This window comes from Neolamprologus brichardi, chromosome 11 (assembly GCF_056152115.1).
Source record: "Neolamprologus brichardi isolate AB-2024 chromosome 11, ASM5615211v1, whole genome shotgun sequence".
In the NCBI taxonomy this organism is placed as follows: domain Eukaryota; kingdom Metazoa; phylum Chordata; class Actinopteri; order Cichliformes; family Cichlidae; genus Neolamprologus; species Neolamprologus brichardi.
This window is the reverse complement of record NC_142114.1, coordinates 10,898,597-10,917,524: the sequence shown is the minus strand read 5'-3', so window position 1 is coordinate 10,917,524 and position 18,928 is coordinate 10,898,597. Positions and strand designations below refer to the sequence as shown.

General features: G+C 39.9%; 1 protein-coding gene across 1 annotated transcript in view; it reads right to left on the bottom strand.

Moving 5' to 3' along the window:
- Nucleotides 1–1,158: 1,158 nt before the first annotated feature.
- snap91a (synaptosome associated protein 91a) overlaps nucleotides 1,159–18,928 on the bottom strand; it is an 80,917-nt gene continuing 63,147 nt past the window's right edge. The window contains exons 13-27 of the mRNA XM_087847913.1: nucleotides 17,769–17,990; nucleotides 16,722–16,799; nucleotides 14,612–14,866; nucleotides 11,768–11,851; nucleotides 11,404–11,472; nucleotides 10,946–11,062; nucleotides 10,202–10,273; nucleotides 8,630–8,854; nucleotides 5,877–6,074; nucleotides 5,770–5,788; nucleotides 5,517–5,607; nucleotides 5,178–5,273; nucleotides 4,824–4,943; nucleotides 4,087–4,175; nucleotides 1,159–3,174 (exon numbers count right to left, since the gene is read on the bottom strand). Of these exons, the coding sequence (XP_087704039.1) occupies nucleotides 4,095–4,175; nucleotides 4,824–4,943; nucleotides 5,178–5,273; nucleotides 5,517–5,607; nucleotides 5,770–5,788; nucleotides 5,877–6,074; nucleotides 8,630–8,854; nucleotides 10,202–10,273; nucleotides 10,946–11,062; nucleotides 11,404–11,472; nucleotides 11,768–11,851; nucleotides 14,612–14,866; nucleotides 16,722–16,799; nucleotides 17,769–17,990 (1,727 nt within the window). The 3' untranslated portion in view covers nucleotides 1,159–3,174; nucleotides 4,087–4,094. The remainder of the gene's footprint in view (nucleotides 3,175–4,086; nucleotides 4,176–4,823; nucleotides 4,944–5,177; nucleotides 5,274–5,516; nucleotides 5,608–5,769; nucleotides 5,789–5,876; nucleotides 6,075–8,629; nucleotides 8,855–10,201; nucleotides 10,274–10,945; nucleotides 11,063–11,403; nucleotides 11,473–11,767; nucleotides 11,852–14,611; nucleotides 14,867–16,721; nucleotides 16,800–17,768; nucleotides 17,991–18,928) is intronic.

Sequence of the window (18,928 nt, the reverse complement as noted above, 5' to 3'; positions counted from 1 at the left end):
AATGTAAAATTAAACTTTAGAAGTGCTTTCATCATTTAAATTAAGAAAACCGATCAGTTGTACACAGTTTATTAGATGTTTAATCCATAAAATTAAAATTAAATTAGGAAAAACTTCTCCAGAGTAGCCTCATATCAACTGTGAAGCATAGCTTTGGAAATGTGATAGTTTTATGCGATTTTGTTGCTTTGTGGACCGTGCAGCTTGATATCGTTGATTAAGCTCTGAATTCTGTATCATATGAACCTTTAAACAGGATTACAACCTTAAACACTTTAGCAAATCTACTGAGACAATAAAAAAGAAGAAACAGTGTTATGGGATCAAGATTATAAGCCCAGATGTGAATCACTCTAGTGGAATTTAAAAACTGGCAGCACATGCAAAAAAGTTATTTTTTTTCATGGAAGAACAGGGATGAAGAGAATTCTCTCAGATGTATGGGATTGCACTGGCTTCTCCGGTCAAAGGTAAACTTACCTTACAGATTAATAGGTTTTTATTGCGTAAATGATGGAAAAAGCTGAAATTTTTTAAACTGTGAAAATGACACATTTCACATTGGATCTGTTTTCTTGTTTAAAACATTCGCAGAAAAGTATTCAATTAAATTTGGACACTGTGGAGTTTAGTTTCTGAATGAGTAACATTTTTTTTTTTTATCAACATATGGCTTAGAGAAATAAAGTTAAATTAAAAAAGACAAAACAATTGAGCAAAAAACAAAAACAATAAAAAAAAAAAAAACAGCACAAAAAATGACTTGCTGATATCACTCCATCATTTCATACAAATATGGTCACCTCTGGCAAAAGACAAAAATGCCAGCAAACAAAATACTAACACTGAAGCATTCATGCTCAGAATGAAATCATAATAGTCAGTACAGACTGCACATGCTTTGTTCTGCACCCAGACTGTACAACCCCACATGTAGGTTGGAATAACTGGGAAGAGACACCGGCCTAAGATGTGTGTTTGTTGATTATTTTGTGATCATTTCAAATTTTGACATACACGTGTTTTTAAACTCTACTCTTTTAGACCTCTTTTGGAGGACAGAGCCACAGCAAAAGACAGTTATAAAAAACCCCCCTATAATGTAGCGTTTTCATGTGGTGAAACTGAAATAAAAGCAGTCATTTGGGAGCCAGACAGTTCAATCCATCATTGAATTTATTGCATCTCAAAGGGCTTACATGCACATGGGGAGGGCCATTGTAAATAAAATAAATTTACAACTAAACAAAAATACAATTTTCATAATTTAGTCATGAAAAATGTTAATAATCTCCCATTATTTTCTCTGAATCACATCTGATTCACACAACCAATCCACTAAGAGGACAACACACAGAATAAGCTTGATAACTGTCTGTAGTTTACAGCACAGGAGAGGGGGACTGGTGTTAAACAATGTCCAAACATATGCATATGTCAACACTGAAAACATACAGATTCCAATGTAAGTAAGCAGGAACAGAAGTGCTTTGGGGAACACGTTCAGAAGGTTCGACAGTGACCTCCTGTGGGTTTCTCTACACACTGTTCCTCATGTGGCCACATACAGAATTACATACAGTTCCACTAAAAAATGGCCGATCGTCAGTACTGATCATATGAAGAACTCAAACGCAGTGTTCAGACAGCAGCAGGATTGGATTTTTTTCTTCACATTATAACTTGGCCACGTTTGATCAGTGGGTGCATACTGCTAGATAACACTGAAGTTAAAGGTACCATGTGGAGTTTTCCACTGCTAACAGGAGTAAGGTTTTGATGAGGAGGTGTAAACACTGTACATTTCAAAGGTTTTTCTTTACATGAAGTAAATGCTTCGTATTCATAACCATAATCAACGGATCGGGGATACTTAAACAGCTTTCTTTGGTGTGAAATACTGAATGCAAGCAGAATATCGTATGCAAACTCCATAACGTACCTTTAATCCGCACCCAAGTCAGTGATGGGATTTTCTAGTTGTTGCTAGGTTACCATGTTGATTAACTGCTGTTCTTAGAAATGACTCAATATAAATTTCAATCCTTAAATCAACTGGATGTCAAATTGATTAATTTGAGCTGGCTGAACACAGGGTTTGGTATGGCATTGCTATTGAGAAAGTCTGAAAGAAAGAACAGGCACCAGACATTCCCCGTGTGAGAAGTGTCAAAAGCAGACTTACGTAGACAGTTAGACAGGAATAGTCTGAATTTACCTCCGTGCTGAAGAAGTACATTTTAAGATATGTCCTGTAATAGAAATACCAGCAAATATCAGTAGCAGTATGGAGGATTATTCTACAACAAACAGAACATATACAAATGAATAACATAAAACAAAAAGACAAAAGAAGAAATGTAGAAAAATAAGCCACCAGTTAAAAACAAGAAAAACAAACAAAAGGATCACTTGCTGGTCTTGTATGACTCAGAAGCCCATAGAAGAGGTTTCTAAATACACAGTATATTAATCATGTAGCGGTAGTCATATTTGCTTCCAAATAGTGTTGAAAGATCATGGTAAATAGAAGGATACTCACACCACTTCTTACAACTTCATGTCTGACTCACATTTATATTTCTCTTCAACACACGTACAGAATAGAGACGAAATCCTCGCCCGGAGAAATCTATGTACATCAAAGAGGACCTTTCTGTAAACAACACACAGCATGTTTCTCAGAAAAATCTCCCGGGGGTTTGTTTGTTTTTCCCACTCTAATCCAATCAGAGCGGGACAAAAGGAGAGCCCCTCCCCCTTTACAAAGGGTGTATGGACAAAGAAAGGGGCGGAGACAAATAAGGGGAGGAGCTCAGGACACCAAAGCACATCCATCATTCGACTTAGTACTAGAAATGAATCCGAACACGTACGCCTTCGCTTTCTCGCGCTTAATTATTATTTTTTTTAAGTGATTTTGTTTAGACAAAAGTTTGGTACATCGACATAAGCACACACTTTTATTTTTTTCTCGTATATTTATATGTAATCTGCTATGGTTCACTTTCACAGTTTGTGCTACAACATCACACAGGAGAAGGGCTGGGCTGGAGTAGGGTGGAGAAAAGAGGCTCTTAATAAGGTTGAATAGCTGAACATCGCTGGTATCCTGAGATGTTGACAGACACCAGGTAAAAAGGTGAGGGGGCTCTCATCCAAAGAGGGAAGCAGCTGGAAGACAGGAAATAGAGAGCATTTTTAATATAAAAGTCATTTTGTTCTGGAGGCAAATGACAAGGTCTGTACTGGAAGCTGACTGTGATTTTTGTTTTGCAAAGCGATGATCTGAAACCAGCTGATTTTCATGTTGCTTATATTCAAGAAGTTCATGAGTATCCTTTTGAAGACCAAATACCTGAAATTAAAGATGCAGATTGAAAACTACCAAACATTAAATTAAGTTTACTACCTGTGTGTATATGTGTGTTTTCAATTACGTACATTCAACCACAGCAATCTATAAAATAACTAAACCATTAACAACACCGTCAGCTTTGAAACCCGCAGCTAGTGATGACATATTCAACCAAGTATAATGTAAAATTAAACTTTAGAAGTGCTTTCATCATTTAAATTAAGAAAACTGATCAGTTGCACACAGTTTATTAGATGTTTAATCCATAAAATTAAAATTAAATTGGGAAAAACTTCTCCAGAGTAGCCTCATATCAACTGTGAAGCATAGCTATGGAAATGTAATAGTTTGATGCGGTTTTGTTGCTTTGTGGACTGTGCAGCTTGATATCATTGATTAAGCTCTGAATTCTGCATCATATGAACCTTTAAACAGGATTACAACCTTAATCACACTAGTATTAATCCTAGCTGAAGACGCTCAGTTCCACCTGGGTTTTATTTAATCCAAAGCTCATTCTTAGTCATTTTATTTTTGTGGATATAAAAGCACAGAAATAAAACATTTATTTAACTTCAGCTAAAAGCAGAAAAAACCCTGAAGATGCTGTATATGGGTTTATTGTTTGTTGATGACTTTCTTAAGCTCTGAACTCAGGTTTGCAGTGGCACTGCCAAGTCACATGATTCCAACAAACGTACAACAAGAATTCTTTCATGAGCTCCAACCTGGGGTGTTATAAGAAGTCCTTGAGGTCAAGTTCTGCCAATGGGTCCTTGGGCTTCTTGGGGCTCTGGCTTGCAGGTCCTGGAGAAAGCTGGAGAAACAGGACACACAGATCTTCTTAAATTGACCACAGATATTTTAGATAAGAAGATATAACTAATTAAATTCAAAATTAAGTAACATTTTTTTAGAGTGACTCCCAACATGTAGCTCATTTATGTTGTTTTACATTGTTTTTATGTGCTTTTTAATGTGTTTTTGTAGCACATTCACAGAGAAGTTTACTGGAGCTTATATACTGTACTTTATGTTGTAGTTTTGCTGTTTGCTAGGACGAAGTCCCACAGCTTTGTAATGGACAAAAAAAATGTTTTCTTATTATGATTCTTAATAATATAAGCAATGTTTGTAAGGAATATCTCTATAGATCTATATGAAAACCAGAACTATTAATTGATACATAAAAGCCAGTATAAATATACATATATATGCACAGATCACGGCACAATTAATTAATTAAATAATTTACTGTCAAACAACCCAATCGATGTGTTTTTAAAAGTTTAGCCGCTGCTAACCAGCTACCTTTAGCCCTTCTCACCTAATGTTTCCATATGGGCAGACTGGTCAAGTTGCTGTTATAGCAGCTCTTTATTTCATTTAGCTATCCTGAGTTTCCCACTTAAACAAGCATGCGAAAATACAGCCTGATTTTGAGGAAAAGACTGTGATGTGTTACCGGTGCTCCTGGTGCAGCGGCTCCAGGTGCAACTCCGGCCACCCCAGTGAAGGGAGGTCTCATCATGGGCTGTCCCATCATGGGCTGCATCATAGGAGCTCCAGGCCCTGCTGCAGGAGGCTGGTAAGACAAGGGAAGGACATCAGTCTTGGAGCGATACAATTCCCCATTTCCCCCAAAATGCAATAAGATAGAAAAGCAGCTCAAAGGGGTGTCGTTTTTGGATGTGTATTTTCAAAAATATGCATTCAGTCAGTTAAACATAAAGTTAAGCATAAAGAAAAAAACATTTCTTAGTTTAGAAGCTCTCTACAATCCTCAGAAAAGATTAGTTATAAATTAAATGAAGCTTACCATGCCAAAGCCAGGCTGTGCACTCATTGGTGGCACCATGGCTGCACCAGGGGGAGCTGCTCCTGGCACCCCAGGAGCTCCAGGGGTGGCACCAGTCTAAAGAGAACAAACAGGTGAACAGGTCACAATAACACATCTTGGTTCAGGAAGTGTCTGCACAGTGGCTGCCTATGTGACCTGTTTTTACTGTCCAGATTAAATGAAAGTACATATTAAAAGAAATGTAGTTATTGATAAGCCCATGGCAGTACAAACGCACACTTCTAAACTTAGTTTTCCGAAAGGCTGTTATTCGTATAAAGCGTATTCTGATCTTGATGGAATGAATACTGTTCTTACCATGGGGGCTCCCGGTGTAGCCCAGCTTGTGGGGGCTACCTGTGGCATCCAGTTTGCACCTCCTGTCAGCTTCTTCTCACTCTGTGAGTCCCTAAAGGAGTTTAAATGTAGGATACAAGTCAAGATATATGCAATTAATGTCACTTCAATCTCTGTCTTTTTGGGCCAAATGAGCTTCATATAATGAGTGATCAAAAATAAAGGGTTTGCAAATCTAATGATTAACTAATTTTTATAGAATTCGCACACTTACTTTTTCTTTACTCCAAGGTCTGAAGAGGAAAAAGAAGGAAGAATGAGTTACCTTTCTATGTAAGAAAACAAATAATAGAACTCCATACAGGAAAAGCTACAGTTTACCTCCAACCAGGTTGGCCAGCGATGTGTCCAGATCTCCTACAATGGTTTTGGTAGCAGGAGGGGTGGCGGATGGAGCGGCTGCAATACCCCCCACTGCAACAGGAGTTCCCATGCTTCCTGTAGTACTTCCAGTAGTGCTGCCCCCAGTGCTCTGGGGCGTTACACTAGGCATCAGCAAGTCACCTAATCCATCAAACACTTGATGGTGGGAAGGTGGGATAAAACAACATAGATTACAAACCTGTCAATCCCTACATTAATGAACACAGAGCAGACAGTATGATGAGTGGGACAATCTGGCTGTGACAGCATAAGTATTCAGTTGTGTATCACATGCACAATGTCTGGTAATACATTTGAGGGCCAAACTGCACCAATTGAACTCACTTGGTCAGCTGCTCAACCAGTTAAGATTGTCACATCTCAGAACTTAAAAACCAGCAACATCTGGAGGACATGTTCTAAACCAGGTGTCATCAAGGCCAGCTGGTTTAATTCCAACTAACAATTACAGAAGCACTGTATTGTTACAAGTTGGCTGTTTGTTGTGGTATATATGCATGTACAAACGATCAATTTTAATTTTATTAACAGCTTCACAGTGTATAAGCAGGCAAGCAGCAGTAACAGCTTTGGCAAAAATTGGGCATAACATTTGCTCCAGAAATGCCAGTCCTCTTCAGCTGATTGTTCGGCTACAAATTATTTGTAATATCTCATATAGACCATGCTCTGAAATTTTGTGAAAGTCGATGAGACAGAGAAGCTCACTTCTGTCTGATTTTAACAATACTGAGGTGAGTTGCTGAGGATATCCTGAACTTTCCTGTTTTTAGGCACTGGTGTTAGCCTTTGTTAGCTGCTGTTAGCCAGTGTTAGCAGCTGTTAGCTGCTATTAGCCAGTGTTAGTGAAACTTTCTTTGAAGTGTATCTAACATTGCTGGACTCAGACATTTAGTAAATAAACTGCATCTCATGCAATGTGACAGGGTCATCCAACTGTTTATCAGAGAGAGAGAAACAGTTGATACTCTGACCTAACATTAGCTGGTACAATGTTAGCTTAACCATCTGCAGTTGCTGTTTAGGCTTGTTCTCAGCTGTCCAGAGACGGGAAAGCCACATTCCTAATCTGCTGTTTTTGCATGTTTTAGAGGCTTGTCTCTTGAGTTTTCACTTCTTTGGTAAAGGAGACCCCTTCTCTTGTTTACCCTTTGACATTCTTTGGATCATGGGTAGTCGACAATGGCAAGAGACATCCAAAACTGGGATTCAAAATCTCATAGAGGTAGGTTCGCAAGGTAAATACTGAACCGTGTAGCAAAGCGGACCTAAAACACATCTACTCAGTAAACGCCATTACCGGAAGTCCCCCAGGAGACCCCTTCTCTGATAAAAAAAAAACCCCATGTGTACTATTCTTCATATCTCAAGTGTGAAGGTTCAGAAACAAATTAAATTTGCCTCTGCAACACACGAACACCTATGAGTTCTCATCTCTATGGCCAGTCTTGCCACATACATAACATCCTTCGACAAACCACCATCTGCTCCAGTGTATTTTTAATGTATTAATTCTAAGTTTATGAGAATGCATCAAGTTGTTGGAAAATGTAGTTGTAAACAAATCAATATAAATTTATGAGTACATTTTTCTTAATTAAATAAAATCAAAAAATGACGGACTGTACCTTTAAGCTGGTATAGCCTACCCAAAGAAGCTGCCCATCTGCAAGTCACTTTGCAATCTGCCTCCACCTAGCTCCTCTTTTCCACTTTCTACTGATCTCCCTGCCTCTAGCTTTCCCTGTATGTGTGTGAAAGGGTGGGGAAGTCCTAAAACAGAGCCATACTGCAAAATATAAAAATCTTACAGATGGAACCATTAACCTTCTTTAGTCTGTAGTGGATCCAAATGGACTGTAACTGCAGGAAGTAGACCATAACCTTTAGTCTTTGACTAATGCTTGCAGTAGGTTTAATCATACGATGCCAATCTATTAGGTTTCATCAGAGTAATGCTTTAAAAAAAGGAAGGTTTGAAAGATGTCGCTGAAGCCTTGATGGCATGTGGTTACTCCAAGAGGCTAAAATCCAAAAGACTGAAGGGAAACGTAGATGCATTAAGGGTAAGCACCAATCGTGTCTCATGCAGGAGACAACATGCAACTTGGGAACAGCTTTGGTAAAGAAAACAGTAAGGGAGAGTTGTCCAAAGGGCATGCTGTTATCCACTGCAGGGTTTAACTCACCAGTTACAGATTAGAAGAAGCAAGCAATGACCCAGCAGAGTGGAAGGAGGGTGATGAGGGAACAAGATGTGTAAAGCAGAGGAGAAACACAGAAAGAAAGCAAGAAAATAGAAAGAAGGGAGAGTGGAGGGGTGAGTGAGGAGGTGAAGAAAGCACAGTATTTGTGAAAGTTAAAGAAGTAAAATAGAGGAGACTAAGAGAGAAAGACCAGTGCAAAAGAAGCAGCGGTGCTGAGGAATAAAGCAGTCAGCAGGAACAAGAGTTTTACGTCAGACTGTGACCCCAGCACGTCAGTGTCTCATTCATGCAGAAATCAAGCTGTCAGCAGGTAACAATAACTAGGTCAGCTGTTAAGAGTGCTCGGCTTTAATAAAGCAAACTGAGATTAATGCACATCAAGCAAGACCTGTGCAAATATCAACAAAATATTTCATAAAATTCTCTTAACTCACAAGACAATGACATCAATCACTAAAATGAAGCAACATAACATCCACTTACTTGAAGCATCAAAGCCACCAGAGGGTGCTGATGTGGTGGATGGAGGTTCTGCCGCTGTTGCTGGAGCTGGAACTATTGGTACTGCTGCCACTACAGCAGGTACTGGTGGAGCTGGCGAAGGAAGCGCGCCCAAGGCATCAAAACCCGTCTCCAGGAGGTCATTCTGCACCAGAGCTGGAGCCAGGGCTGGAGCGGCAGCAGGGGTGAGGGTGGGGGACATTAGTCCTGAAGGATATAAACAACAGGACTGTAGAATCATACCGAGTACTGCATCAGCACAATGAAATAAACAGGAACAGATCATCCCTCCGAAAGGAAAACAGATAAAATATTCATGTTCCAACATATCTTTAGAATTCATAGTATCATAATGTCTCAACAGAGCACTTTGCAGTCAGACTGAAGGCTGACTTGTCATTCACAGTTTCCAAATGTACAATGAGAGACAAAGCCTTCAACTATCAGATTCCTCTCCTGTGGAACAAGCTATTAGTTTATGGTTCAGAAGGCAGATACCAATCTACTTTAAAGATCAGACTTCCAACTTCCCTGTTTCATAAAACCTGGAGTTGACGCTGAATCAGGAAACCCTGAACGATCCCTTAGTTTTTCTGCTGGCCTCAGGCTGCTAGTGGACTTTTCATGAACGGTATCCTTTTTACACTAATCCCAACATCTGGTTGCAGGAGATGATTTCCCCTCCCTGAGCCTGGTTCTGGTGGAGGGCTCTTCCTGTTAAAAAAAGGAAGCTTTCCTCCCTGCTATAGCCAAGTGCTTGGTCATAGGGATATATCTCTCACTATTATGGTAGATCTTTACCTTCTGATGTAAAGTGTCTTGAGAAGATTGAGCTGATGCCTATAATGATTTCAATAAATACCTTTTTTCTTCCACAGTTACCTGACAAAATTTATTTTTAGATGTTTCAGTTATAAAGGCATTCAGCAGTATTTAACAGCTGAAAGAAGAGAAAAAACTGTGTAATGTTGAAGGGTTGGGGTTGATGAGTTATAACAGTGTATGCTGCCAATACACTGTGCATTAGTCTTATTATGACGGTTCTGAAAGCAAGACTTTCACTTAAATTGATTATTTCTATAATGCACTGAAACATTTACTGGGCCAGAGTTTTCTTTTTACAGTAACATACAGAGAGCCAAATAAATGCTTGCCAAGTATCATCTACTTCTAAAGGTTTTGTAATTTCAATGTAGCTAATGCACAACTGCACCTCCCAGTAGGTTCATCAACTATTCAATAAAGATCTAAATGAGATGGGCAAGACATAGCCATGATGTCATTGGGAGGTCGTGGGGGAAAGACATATTCCAAATGAGTCCTAAGTCACTCTGAAACAGCTGTGCAATTAATTCAACTAGAGCTGCCAAGTCATTACTTTATTGACGACATCTTAATCAGTGTAAGACTCTCCAATCAACCATTTGCCAAACTGAAAAGTTTTTAAAAGACTTTTCAGCACAACTTACTTAAAGTTTTCTCTCCATTCAGTCTTTTGATTCACATGAAACACTGTGATGGAACTCCAAAGAGTGACAACTAGTGACAACTCACCTCCCAGCAGGTCGTCCTCAAGTCCTACAGGAGCAGGACTCTGCGTTTCCTCCACTGGGCCCCCGAAAGAGTCTACGGGAGCATCCAGTTATCCACAAGGCAGCATGGAGGGCAGAAAGGGGTGAGAGGTCAGCCCTGGTACACAAAATGAGACACGATGAAGGGGTGGGTAGGACACAAAATTATCTTTATAAAAGAAAAAGAAAAAGTGTGAACAAAAAAGGTTAAATTAAATCAGATTTTAAGGCAATCCATCCAAGAATTGTTTTAACAGAAAATACAATGAAAACATCTGTGTTGGTTCAAGGACACATCTAAAACCTGCAGGACACCGGCCCTTGAGGCCTGGAGTTCCCCACCCCTGACATAGAGAAATAATTGTTCTAGGATCCCCCCCCCCCCCCCCCCCCCCCAAATAAAAAAACCCAAAACAAAAGAAACCCACAAAAAACAAACAAACAAAAGAAAGATACGGAAAAGTCAAATAATATGAGGCACAAAGTACATCAACATCAATTATATGTCACATTTTATTGTAGAAGTGATATACCAGTGTGGGATGTCAAGTCAGTACTTAAATAACATCTATTGAGTGAGCCTACATATGCTTTATGGTATCAGGACACTGATGCTTACCGAATGTGAGTGTATTTGAGACATTAATAAAGTGGCTTTACACTTTATTAACTCTAACAAACTCTACAAATCTTATATATCTGTCAGTTGGTGTTGTATGTACAGTACCCAACAGGTCAATGACAGGCTCTGGCTCTGCTTCAGGTGGAGATGAGGTCCCTGCCGCAGGAACAGAAGCAGGAGCCGGGGCAGCGGCAGGGGTAGAAGCAGGAGATGAAAACGAATCTGGACAGAAGAGATAGAAAAAGAGATTTAATTAAATCAGTTTTATTAATCACTGCTTCAGTGACAGACTCCTCTGCTCACGTAGGTTTTTTTTTCCTGCCTGTTCTAAAAAGACTAAAGCAGACATGCAGAGAAGAAGAAGCAGAAGGAGGAAGCAAGCATCCCTGCATCTTAACTGTGTATCCACATCCTTGAAGCGTGCACCTTTTGGAAGTAGAGGTCTGGTCTGCATGTGCATGTGCATGCAGACCCGAGTACCATGCAAAAACTTGTCTGGCTGCACCCCTCATAAAAAAGGAAGGGAAACAGTGATGCAGTAAAGGTAAAGCAGCTTGACTCACCCGTCACAATGTCTCCAGCCGGAGCCGGCTCGGGCAAAGGAGAGGGCCCGCGTGAAACAGCAGGAAGGTCTAATTTACCAACGCAAGCAAGAGGCAGAATACGAGAAAGAAGAAAACCATGGAGGTTGGGCAAAAAAAAAAAAGCATTAGCGTGGCAGGTAGAAAGATAAAGCATAGAAAGAAAGCAGCCACAACGATTATCCGGTAATTGACGAGTGGGATGCATGCACAGTTGTCACATACCACTATGGGGGGACAAACCAAGAGGTGAGGAAAAAGAACAGCTGACAGAGGAGTGGACATATAGAAACCAGAGGAGATGAAGAGGTTCCATACACAGAGAAATGGATATCAACTCCTGTACCTGCACCAAAAAGGTCTACGCTAGGAGTGGTAGCAGCTTTGGATTCAGTGGTAGGGCTTTGCTCAGGCATAGAATCAAACATATCTACGAACAAGGACACACAATCATATGTACATTCAGAGTCCGAAGTCCAGTGCATACAAAATGGATTCAGAAGAGAGATGAGGGGAAAGCAGAGAGAGCAGATATTTTGATCATTAAATGGGTAAGTTGCTGTGTATCTATTCAGTGCAATGCAGAATGAGAGTTAAAAGGGAAATATTGCCAAAGTTAAGCATGAAGACAAACTTACATATTTTCTATATAATAATCACTACAATCTGCCATGTTCAAAATTCAAGAGCTAAGAGATAAGAAGACTATCAGGAGAGGTTTTCAACATCTGGCATTTCCTTTGCCCTCCAATAAAAAATATATAAACATACTTTCATTTAGAAAATCCTGTTTGTAGCTGTGTGGCATTCTGAGCTAAACAGTAATGTTGGCATGACAATATTCTGATATCTGGCTTCTTCGGTTAATTTTATATTAGCATGTTAGTATGCTAATAATTAGCAACAAACAAAAACTCAGAAGAGGACTGTCATTTACCTATGTACATTTGCTACATTTGTTGGATAAAACAAAATGTGTTTGATCCCTTCTGATGCTAAACAAATTATATATATCTATATCTATATATATATATATATATATATATATATATATATATATATATATATATATATATATATATATATATAGATATATTAGCAACAAACTACCAAGTTGATTTTGGACAGAGTATGATTAGTCCAAAATTCTTTTTCAATGGCTTCTTTACACACACCCAAGTTTTTGCTTTAGCCACGTTCCGCTTGGCCTGTCAGTACCTATCGACTGCCTCAGAAGTCCCACAGGCTAACCAAGCACAATAGGACTCCTTCAGCCTGACGGTTCCCTTCACCTCCAGTGTCAACCATCTAGTTAGGGGGTTACCACCATGACAGGCACCGACCACCTTGCGCCCGCATCGGTGCAGCTGCTTCAGCAATGGAGGCGTTGAAAATGGTTCATTCTGACTCAATGTCCCCAGTCTACCTCGAAATGCTGTCTAAGCAATGCTGTCAAGGGAGTTGAAGATCTCACTATATGTTTAGGCACCCCACGTTTGTCCAGCATCCTCCCCCAATACCTGATCCAACTCCCCACCAGGTGGTAATCAGTTGACAGCCCAGTGCCTCTCTTCACCCAGGTATCCAGAACATATGGCTGCAGATCTGAAGATACGATTAAATAATTGATCATCGACCTGCTGGTGCCACATGCACTTGTAGACACCCTTATGTTCGAACATGGTTTTTGCTATGGACAGACTGTGGTTTACACATAAGTCCAGTAAGAGAACACTGGTTGGGTTCAGATTTGGCAGGTCGTTCCTCTATATCAAGCTCCTACAGGAATGTCGGGTACTCTGAACTGTCGTTCAGTGCGTAGGCACAGACAACAGTCAGGACTCGTTCCCCGACCCGAAAGCACAGGGAACAAACCCTCTCATTCAAAAACTCCAATGTACAGGCAGCAACCAGATGGGATATTAAGATACCCACCCAGCCTGCCGTCTCTCACCAAGGGCAACTCCAGAGTTAGACAGTCCAGCCGTTTTCCAAGAGACTGGTTCTGGAGCCCAAGCCATGCATTGAGGTGAGCCCGAATATATCTAGTTGGTACCTCTCAACCTTTCACACTAGCTCAGGCTTCTTCACCACCAGAGAGATGACATTACATGTCCCAGTCGTTAGTCTTAGTAGATGGGGATCAGTCCGCCAGGGTCTCTGCCCCGGATCGCCACTCAGTGCACACTGCACCCGACCCCTACGGCATCTCCTGCAGGTGGCGGGCCGACAGGAGGGTGGGCCCATGTCCCTTGTGCCCTGGCAGGTCTAAGTTGTCATAGATTAACTAAAATTAATTAACCTTCATGCTGAGACTAGATGAGTTATTATAATTTATTAAAAAATGAGTGCACTAAAATTCACGACAAGCAATCCAGTGGTAATTTTAAAAAACCTAAAGGTTCAACAAAACTTAGAAATCAATGGCTCAGCTCTGCTGAGTTTGAGAAAGCTCAGCAGATGACCAAAGTATACTTATCATGAATATCAGAATCAGTGTACTATCGCTAGCTTAGCTAAGATATACAGCAAAAACAATTCTTATTTGGGCTTCTTAAGGCCTTTGGGGTATTAGACCTTTCCACACACTGAAAAACAAACATAGACAAATTCTGTTCTTTAATTCTGACATGTAGCGATATTCCCTTTTAACTCAGATGCATAAGCTACAATACAGCATTCCCATCCACCAGTATCTAAAAACTCTGGCCACAAGCAGGAGAAGAAAACACTTTTCTTCCCTCCAAGTTTGGGAGACTGTTAGTAATATTAAAAAAATCAACACAATTTGAGCCACCTCTGTTAATAAACACAAAACTAAATTTTCTTTTATCCACAGAGATCAAATAAGTACAAGTTTTGGTCCCCGGTCAGTAAATAATATTCAATTTTAAAACTGGCTTTGGAGATTTTTTCTAATTCACTATATTCATGTTTTTTGGGGGGTTTTTAACAGAAGAGGTCAAAATGCTTGATTGACTATAAACAATCTAAAGGAAAGGTATCATGGAAAAATATAAAAACAAATCAGAATGTAGGGACTGGGCAAGTTATTGTAATTTTCACCATCATCATCATCATCAATACCAAGAGCAACACAATCATCATAATTATTAATACCATCATCATCACCATTGTCATAATGCAGGGCAATGCAGTGAGAGGCATAATGAGAGCGAGAAGACTTTACCACCAAAGAGATCTAGAGTCGGGGCAGCTGCAGACTCTGTGGTGGTGTCGGTGGTGGTTGTGGCAGTAGTAGTTGTGGTGGTGGTATTAGTGGAAGAAGGGGTGGGGGCAGCAATGGGAGCGATGATAGTCGGCGCATCACTAGAGGTGGGAGGAGTAATGGCAGCAGCATCCGCCCCCGTGTCGGTGGGCTTCATAGCAAACAGGTCCAGTTCTGGAGCAATGTCCGCACTGCCCTCCGTTGTAGCGAAGGGGTCTTCACAAAGAGCAGCAGGTTGGTGGCGTTCAGGAGTTAGGGAGGGGGTAATGATTAGAAAAGAAGGGAATGGGTCAGTGGAGAGGGGATGAGGAAGGGAGGGATTAAGGATTTGTTAAAGTGACAAAAACTGCAAAAAGCATTTTTGTGAGGCTAAATACCTCAGAAGTGTCAAGTTAGGGTCAAAGAAAGTAAAACAATACATGGAAACTCTTTAACTTCAGGGCTCCATCCACAAACTTCAGCAGAAAATACAATAGAAAGAAAAAACAGTAATTATGGACTATAGTTAGTAGTGGAATAATTCCATGATGCCCAATTTGTCTCAAACATGCAAGCCTAATCCAAACCATCCATGTGTCCAGGAAACAGCCGGCTCTGTGAACACTGCTAGCAGTATATAAGAATGAAAGGACATGCTATAAATACCTTGTATCTAATAAAAATCAATTTAAACAGTTTTTTTTCTGTCCTACAGTGACAAGTCTTTCTAACTTGGGTTGACAAAAAAAAAAAGGGGGGGGGGGGGGGGAATTAAATATTACTTATTACTAAAGAACTACTACACAGTCAACCATTTGCTTGTTAGCATTAGTTTTTGTTTGTTGGTTGTTTTTGTTTTTTTCTGGTTTATCAATAAGAGCAGGACACCTAGCAATACATTCCTGGAGCAAATAACCTAGAAAATTAGCCTAGTTAGCATTAAGTAATTCTGGGTCTAGTGAAGTATACAATTTAGTATAAGTATTAAGTATTAAGTTTTCTTCTTCTTTACCAAAATAGTTAACTATATATATATATATAGTACTTCTTAATCAATCTACGTAAATGGCCTTGATCTTCATTCTTGAAGTAAATAACTTTGGCAGTGCACTGGTAAATAAGCTAAATGCTAACATGCTCATTCTGACACTAGTGACTTGCTAATGTTTGGCAAGTAATGATTTAAAGTTAGCAAGGCAACATGCTAAGCTAATCATGAACTTAAAACAAAAACTGAAGCTCAGAAAAGCTAACAAAGTGCAGATGTATTTTGGCCTAGCGATGGCGTTATAGTGAACATCAAGGTTCATAACACAATGACAAAGTAAGAAAAAAAAAAAATTGTTTTATTTTTAATCCTACTAAGTATTTTACAAAGCCATTAGAACCTAAGCTTGGCGATTAATGTATTTTGAGCAGTACTGGGGTACGTTGTGGCAAAAACTGGAAAAAAGTCATGGAATCACTCCAGTCTTCTCATTGTTGAAAAACTAAGCTAACCAATGCACAAAGTTGTCAAAAGCTGGCGCTTCCCTTTTACACAGAAGATAAAGTGTGGATGCAGGATAAAGTTATTTTTAAGGTTAATCACACATAAATATTAAATACTCTGTGATTACAGTAGAGGTAATTGTAATGTAAAGTAACATTTTTGCTTATTGAATGGACATTATGTAGGTTGCTTCAGTTTCTCTGCTATGTAAGCTGCTGCAGGCCAAAGAGAACAGCTGAATGAAAGTTATTAAAAACCAAAATAAAATATGATTAGTATAACCATCATAATCCAGTTGTGTCATGGTTAGTGGTGTTAAAAAATACATTTATTTCTGGAATACTGAGAAGATAATAGCTGTACTGTGCTTTTTACTGCAGTATTCACTGGATGAATATTAGGAGGAGAGGGTCCATGACTTGGGCATTAGAGTAGGATTTGGGGTGAGACAGTGGGACCTGAGGGCAGGTTTGTTCTACTGTCTTCTATGAAAGCAGAAGCAGCTTTATTAATATAATAAAAGCAACAGCCTTCACATTCGCACACGCACTCGTACCTCCATGCACACACGTTTGCACAGAAAGCTGTTTTGTCACCCACCAGATCCACCAAATGCATCAGCAGCAGGGCCCGCAGCCACGGCAGCAGGACCATCTCCTGGGGAAGGTGCAAACGCATCTAGGGTATTGCAGACGAAAAACAGCCGGAACGCGAACACAAAACGTAACACCCGGACCAACACACCAACACACACATGGATGTATAGAACAGAAGATGAATAAACAGATGAAATGGACAGGGAAGAAAAATGAGAGGTCAGCATCAGGAAAAAGCAGAGAATACAAGAAATATGCAGCCCAGTAACTGCAATGATTGATCTCATTGTATCATCAGTCACATGATGAGTTTTGTTTTGATGGGGCTGCATAATGCTGCATTCAGTGAGTGCACCACCAGTGCAGGCTTGTGAAATGAGGCATGTTGTCACAAGTTACTTGCACTCTGTGACAAGAGGGGAAATGTCAAGGTCAGGGATGGACAAAGGTCGTTTCTCTTTGGTGTTTTAGTAGTACTCTGAATGTTTGTTAGTATTAACTAATATGCCAAATTATCATTAAATAGCACTCAGCCAGTTTTTGTCTTGGCATATTTAAGAAACTGTTAGTAACTCATAGGAAGAAAATAATTCAGGGCGATAACAAAAAGCACAAATTGACAAATCTCAAATATATGCATCATGATTTTGCACATTCCGGCAGGGGAATGAAATAATGCTGTACTGTACTGGTTAATTTTGGGGGGGCGGATTTGAGATGGTAAAGGTTTTTCCCCTGCCGAGTGAAAAACATGATGCGTGATAGCTGGACACTAAGCCAGCACAACAGTATGTGCGTGGCAGTCACAAAGCAGGACGTAAAAACATGTTTAGTCACATCACTAAGCATTATTTTTTCCAAAAATGAAGTACATCTGTACATCAACAGCAAACATTTCTAGCTATAGAATGAAAAAATACCAGTTTAATTTTGGTATTTTATATTTTATATATACAAAGGAAATCTATCATTATGTAACTAAACAATGAATGGGCTTGTTGCAGAAAAGCAGGCAGGCCGCATCTGCATCCTACCCTCCACCTACACTGACCTCCGAAAAGGTCGATGTCTGTGGCTGAGGTGGTGGAGGCAGGAGCAGAGATGGGCAGCGAGGTGGGCGCCTGCGCAGCCGCAGCAGTGGTGGAACGAGCAGGGGCTATGGGCGGGGCAGCCACGGGGGCAGCAGCAGCCGCAGCATTGGCTTCAGCAGACTCTTTCTTTGCCAGGAGAGATTCAGAAGCTCCGTCGGTAGCGGCCGGAGTCGCTACGCAGATAAACCCCGCAATCCAAACGCCACGACCCAGTCACAACCCCCAAAAGAGAGGAAGAAACAGCAGGAGAGAAAATAGGGAAGAAGGAGCAAGACGGCAGAGTCAAAGACGTCAAAGTGAGTGAAAAGTTCAAAAAGAAAAAAGAAAATTCAGAACTGCAGGTTGAGAGACAAGTTGACCAGGCAACTGCAGGCGACGCTGTCAACAGAGTACTTACCCAAGAGATCTTCAAGACAGCACAAACAAAAACAAAGAGAGAGAGAGAGGTCAGAGACAGTGAATGACTGAGTTAAGAAAGAGATATACTTTTAAATTATGCAGATGCTCCAAGTAATGATTTTTTTTGGTTAATTTGAGAGCCTCCAACCTTTTACAGGAAAAGCCAGAAAAGTAGAGATGGGACGAAAGCAAATCCAATTGAGTGAAAGGGTCATTAATATAACTGAGGCTTTAAAAAGGCTAAGGCTGGACCGCAGCCATGGTTAAGGTATCAGACATGTAGGGAAAAAATCGTTAAAATTGCAAATAAAAACACAAGAAGTTTCACAATGTTAAAGAGGAGAGTCCCATTTCTCTTTCTGTTAAAGCCAATGATTTTCAGTAAAAGTTTAAGAAGAATAAAAGAGGGGTTTTTTTTATGTTTGTTTCTGCACATTTATTACAAACTATAAATAACTGATGCTGCTGCCAGCCAAAGCATACAGGCAGGTTTTTCCGTTCAGTTTCTTCGTTCTCCTTCTTGGTTTTCATTCATTCTATTTTGGCAAGAACCTCACCACACTGTGTGCTTTGAAAAATGGTGCAAATAATGTAAAGTAAAGCTGTCAGCGAGTAGTTTAGTATCTGAAACATTAAAAAACAACAGATTTATTGAAGAACTTGATGTAAGTGTGTAAAATGTGCTCTTTCACTGAAGTACATTAAGTTAAGGTCATTAAAT